Genomic DNA, 6042 nt, shown 5'->3' with positions numbered 1-6042 from the left:
TCAGTTTGTTTTTCTTGTTTCGCCATGGCGTTGTCAGTTTGTTTTTCTTATTTCGCCACGGCGTTGTCAGTTTGTTTTTCTTGTTTTGCCATGGCGTTGTCAGTTTGTTTTTCTTGTTTCGCCATGGCGTTGTCAGTTTGTTTTTCTTATTTCGCCATGGCGTTGTCAGTTTGTTTTTCTTATTTTGCCATGGCGTTGTCAGTTTGTTTTTCTTATTTTGACATGGCGTTGTCAGTTTGTTTTTCTTGTTTCGCCATGGCGTTGTCAGTTTGTTTTTCTTATTTTGCCATGGCGTTGTCAGTTTGTTTATCTTGTTTCGCCATGGCGTTGTCAGTTTGTTTTTCTTATTTTGCCATGGCGTTGTCAGTTTGTTTTTCTTATTTTGCCATGGCGTTGTCAGTTTGTTTTTCTTGTTTTGCCATTGCGTTGTCAGTTTGTTTTTCTTGTTTTGCCATGGCGTTGTCAGTTTGTTTTTCTTGTTTTGCCATGGCGTTGTCAGTTTGTTTTTCTTGTTTTGCCATGGCGTTGTCAGTTTGTTTTCGACTTATGAGTTTGGATGCACTTTTGGTATCTTTCGCCTCTCTTGGTAATTAAGTATGAACGTAATATATTTGCATAAGAAGCCATATTTATAATGATCTTAGACAAATTCTTTTTACTGAATCTTTGAAATTGATGAACACTTTTATATAGTTTTACCGAATCAAGATAGTATTAGATTATGTGCTGTTACTTTTTTCTGAAAAGACGTCGAAAAGTTTTAAATTGTAAATAATATCACAATTATGCTGTATATATGGGGTCATGTTTAAAATAAAATTGGCTTTTTATGACTTTGCGCGAAACAAAATTCTGATTAAGTAACCCGAACCCGCCCATCCCACCTCCCCAAACCCCATCCCCTTTTTGAAGTTAAATAGTCGCTTCCTTAAGTGAATAAGATTTTGTTATACTAGACGGATACCTTTAAATATTATACTATGATGCCATGTTTGCCATATAGCAGACTCTGAAATTATTTTCTTTGCAGTGTAGAATAGATCGTATATGCAGTTCAGCTATTAATATTCTAGAACTTCTGGGAATATAGATTCTAATAACAGGTCAAATACTTACTTAACAGATTTTATTTGAAAGCTAGCTCCATCTTGGGATTAAACACAGACAAAAACAATCGCTTAATTACCGGGAAAAATTGAATATTTTATGAATTAACTGTCTGTCGCAGGAAGACTTGTTATTATCGTGTATTACCATATACATATAAGATGGATTAGGATTAGGGATTATGCTATGACCATATATATATGTATAAAGCATAAAAACTTATCTTAAGAAGTATTTTATAACTCTTATTTCTCAATTTATTTGTCTGGATTCTCGTATCTTTGAAATGATATAAAAGTACAATGTTCTTTCCTGTCAGCGTAGTGTATTGGTAAATCGGTCAGCGTTAGTTTGTCGGTAATTAGAGAGTGTAAGACAAGAACAGAAAAACAAGGTATTATATAAAGATGTTTATCATTAACGTTGAGGAAAACGGATTTATATAAGTTTTTTTTAAATAAAATTGAGAATGAAAATGGGGAATGTGTCAAAGAGACAACAACCCGAACATAGAAAAAACAACAGCAGAAGGTCACCAACAGGTCTTCAATGTAGCGAGACATTCCCGCACCCGGAGGCGTCCTTCAGCTGGCCCCTAAACAAATATATACTAGTTCAGTGATAATGAACGCCATACTAATTTCCGAATTGTACACAAGAAACTGAAATTAAAAATCATACAAGCCAGAGGCTCCTGACTTGGGACAGGCGCAAAAATGCAACTTGTTTCAGAATCCAATATTTGAACTTCATTGAATATTGTAATACTTTATTCTAGCGATGTTTCATTAATAAATATATACTGTTTAAACTAAGATTGAGGAAGGATGCAAAGCTAAACGTTTCATTTCTCCAGATAGAATAATTAAGCTCTTTGCAACTGATTTTACAGTATGTGCTGTTATAACACTGTCATCTTCGCTAGCCAAGGATTACGATTCATTCCCTTCCTCTCCACGGAGGGGAATGGATCGTAATCCTTGGCTAGCGAAGATATACACATGTCCAAGGTGAGGAGATGGATTTGGCCCTCTCACTTACTTATGGGGTTTTAACGACCTTGACTGGCTATAAAGCCCTCGCAAGGACGACCCTGGCTTGCGCCTTTTTGAGTATTTTTTTTTAATCTCTGGCCCTAACAAACATGTTTAACCACATTATGTATGTTTTCCTGCACAAACGAGTGCTAGACGATATCATTTTACTTCTTCTTATTTATAAGATTTTCCAATATAAAGAAGCCGATAAGTCTATGATACTGTCTGATGTTAAACTTTACCTTTAATATTTTTAAAATCAGTAATTTGTTTTGTAATAGTAATCCCATCGCTGTTTTTTTTTTTTAGCATTCGTGTGACATAGAAGTAAATTAATCTGTGTTTCATAGAAGCTCTAATTACATTTCTGAAAATGGTTGGCACATTGGTATCATTGATTTATAATTTCATATTCCTTTAAGGTGGTACCTCACACTTTCACTAAAATTAATTTGGCTCGTTTAATTTTCTTAAAATTTTGACAAAGTATTTACTTTGACCCTTTAACAAAAAATATAAAATTTGGAATCAACCGTTTTGTCAGAAAAATTACACTGGTTATGTAGCAGTTTGACATACACCAATTTTGATCATTGAGAAGCTTAATATTCCATTAACAACACAACGTAATTAAAACGTTTAGCTGATTTTACAGAGTTATCTCCCTGTAGTGTTAGGTACCACCTCAACTTATGTCTTACTTCCTATAAGCTTTAACACTTCTATCATGAAAAGCTAGCCGCACTCCGCCACAATTCCTGTGTCTGCCAGGAGCCTTGCAGTGGTTGTTTCTGATCATATCCGATCATATCATAAGTAATGTGTCTTTTCGAGAATTTGATACTGTTTTTACGTGTTGTCTGGTAGCTGTTTCATTTTCTTTAAACCACATTTTTCGTATTGTTGCTTCTCGTGCGGTTTCCTCAAAATAACTATTCAACTACCAAACCCCTCCATCCGGGCTATACATGCAAAAAAAAGCACTATATGACTGATCCCGTGCAAAACTAACAACTAACGATCAGGAATATCACACCCTTACTTTTACGGTAATATCGATGTTGTTCTTGGAGCCTGTGTTATATACCATCATTGTAAGCTCATAAATATTTAAATAAGCTTATTTTCAAAGGTTATCAATTTTAATTTTGTACAATTCTATGATTTTTTTAATTTTTGTATTCATCGGTAAACAATTTTCTTATCATGCAATGAATTTAAACATAAGATATGAGAAGATGTAGTATAGAGCCAAAGACTAGTAGCGTTAACCCATTCAAACAGGAAAATCAACATTGCTGTATCATGTTTGTTCTTTGTTTACTTAAAATACTGTATGTGTTATAATAAAATAAAAAACGCAAGTCAAGTGGGTAGAAATGTCTGTGGCAACATAACACCGGAATGCCCTCACGATCATATGCTGAAAAAGAACATTTGAACGATTTAAACAAAACCCGCTATCAACTGTTGCCGATTAATGGTCATCTAATTCGAGATTCCCTATAGTTATAATCGATATATTTACAAATACTTGACCACAGTAATTTTATTTTTCTTCATTAGTTTGGTGACGTTAATTTTATTTTACTTTTACAGAACATTTTCCGTTTTATTTGATATGTTACTAAACAGACTGAATAAAGGTCGTCTAAATCGAAATTTCCTATTTATAACCGATTTAACAAATACTTTTGACCACGGTAATTGCTAAGTAGTTTTTCTTCATTATTTATTGAACTGAAATGTATTAAAAAGATAATTTTTATACTAATTCTTTAACAGAATATTTTCGATCTAAATAGAAGAAAGAGGCTTTATATTGTATTGCATAAACTGAAAGAATGGTCGTCACTAATTCGAGATTCCCTATTTTTCTAACCGATATATTTACAAAGACTTGACCACAGTAATTAGTATTTTCTTCGTTATTTATTGAACTGAAATGTGTCAAAAAGCTAATTTTTATACTATATATATTTTAACAGGATATTTTCCATCTTAATAAACAAAAATAGTGGCTTTATATAGTTATTGTATAGACTTTATTTAATAATGTCAAGATTTGGTTCTTCTGGTTGCTTATTATTTATTTATCATGTTTATTGCTACAAACGAAGTCATTTGAAGGGTGTTACGGAGAGTATTGTATTTCCAATAAAAAGTTCCTCGACATAATATCTTTAGTAATTATTTTACCAGAGAAGTGCGATGTCTTATTTAATAGTCACGCCGCGGCTTAAGAGTGACCACAACTGTATAATTTGACCATTGGAAATAAAAAATCGCTAATATCAGAAATTTACATACTGCAAAAAACATCGGCATCAGCACTTAAGAGCCTCGTTCTCATTAAATGTCCTTTAGCAGCCCACGATATTACGCTTGTGTCTAGACTGATTCTATTAAAAGCTACGAGCTGACCAAATCAACTTCCGCACAGACGAAGTTTTTCAATGACATAAGCGATGAAATAAAACTTCTTTTACCATACAAATTACGTGGCCAGACACTGGATTAATACATCAATCCGGCAGACTTTGGAAAAACATGATTAGTGTCCGGTTTTTTTACTTTCGATTGTCGGTATACGATGAAAATCACAGCTTGCATTCTACAGGTAAGTTTAATTTAATAATAATTTTAAATAATATTTTTGTCTTTTAATTTTAAAACCCGAGGAACAAATTATTTATTTTATTTTTTGGAGGCAAATTTCAAAAATCTTATTTATTTTTTGGCATAATTTTACTGCCTTGTTTGCCATTGGCGACAATGATGGCAAAAATTAAATCGGATCAAAGATGATTTAAGTCGAGGAGAAAATTCCGAAACTTTATTTCGGATTAAAAAAGATATGGAAAATGCCTTGTTTCTGAACATTAGAGGGATAACAATCGTTTGTTGTCTGTACATATATTAATCTTTAAGTTTATTATACTATTGTACTCAAAAATAGTTATAAAAATGAAAAAACCGTGACTTTATAAATTGCATGTGTCCGAAGCGCTTTTCTGGATTTACCAGGGAAGTACAAATCCGAAAATTTGAAAACAAAGTATGTAACAGAACCGAAACCAGACGAAGAGCTTTATGTCCGAAATTGACTTTAATTAACCTTTATAACTATTTCAGTAAAGTAAATACTACTAGCACTGTGCTATTTATTTTTTTACTTTGGTTTCTCTAAATGCGGGAGGGGGGGGGGGGGTGTTTGACTATTATTTATCTAAGGTATTCTCAAAGCGAGCGAGAGAGGTTAACTAAAGTAAAGCTCTCCCCCTTTTTAAATCCTTTATTTTTTCTTATTTTCAGTATTTTCATGTATTTCTGTGTAATAGTTGCATAAATATAAAAGAGACAGCATTTGTTTACGGTTTACTATCACTTGCTAGTTCACTAGCCACAGCGGTCACTGATAATCTAGCTATGGTATATCACTAAAATAATTGAAATTAAAAGAAAACTATATAAATAACAGATGTGGGAGAAGGAAAAAAAAGGAAAGGGCAAGCCTCCGAAGTACCAATGTGAATACTCAGTCTTGAATTATGCGTTATTTTTTTATGTTGGAGACAAAATCTAATTTCCATCCATAGAATTTCTGTTTACTTGAAGTGTGAAGAGTGATTGCAAAGAAAAGCTGCGACAGAAATTTAGGGAGAAAAGAAAATCAAAACAACACAAAATGACAATACTGAACACCCGAAGCCATTAGTCCATCAATCTTACTTATTAAACAAAATACTCTTCCCTTTCCTTTATTTCCAAATAACTTGATCAAAATATAACAAAAGAATAAACCCTCCCCTAATGACCCAATCCCTCTAAAAAAAACTTGTCTTTCTAAGTTTTGTTGTTACTCTATTGTTTCGGGAAGGGATGAAGGCTTGTATCT

At 32.9% G+C, this 6042-nt stretch overlaps 1 protein-coding gene across 2 annotated transcripts in view; it reads left to right on the top strand.

Annotated features, from left to right (window-relative positions):
• The first annotated feature begins 4377 nt into the window (after window positions 1-4377).
• Window positions 4378-6042, top strand: part of LOC143057866 (uncharacterized) — a 32826-nt gene continuing 31161 nt past the window's right edge. The window contains exon 1 of one of the 2 annotated variants that reach the window (XM_076231306.1): window positions 4378-4764. In XM_076231306.1, the coding sequence (XP_076087421.1) occupies window positions 4738-4764 (27 nt within the window). In that variant the 5' untranslated portion in view covers window positions 4378-4737. The remainder of the gene's footprint in view (window positions 4765-6042) is intronic. The other variant, XM_076231304.1, reaches the window with a different exon arrangement.

Source organism: Mytilus galloprovincialis, chromosome 13 (assembly GCF_965363235.1).
Source record: "Mytilus galloprovincialis chromosome 13, xbMytGall1.hap1.1, whole genome shotgun sequence".
Classification (NCBI taxonomy): Eukaryota; Metazoa; Mollusca; class Bivalvia; order Mytilida; family Mytilidae; genus Mytilus; species Mytilus galloprovincialis.
Note: the sequence above shows the minus strand (reverse complement) of the source record. Positions and strands in the feature narration are given on the sequence as shown.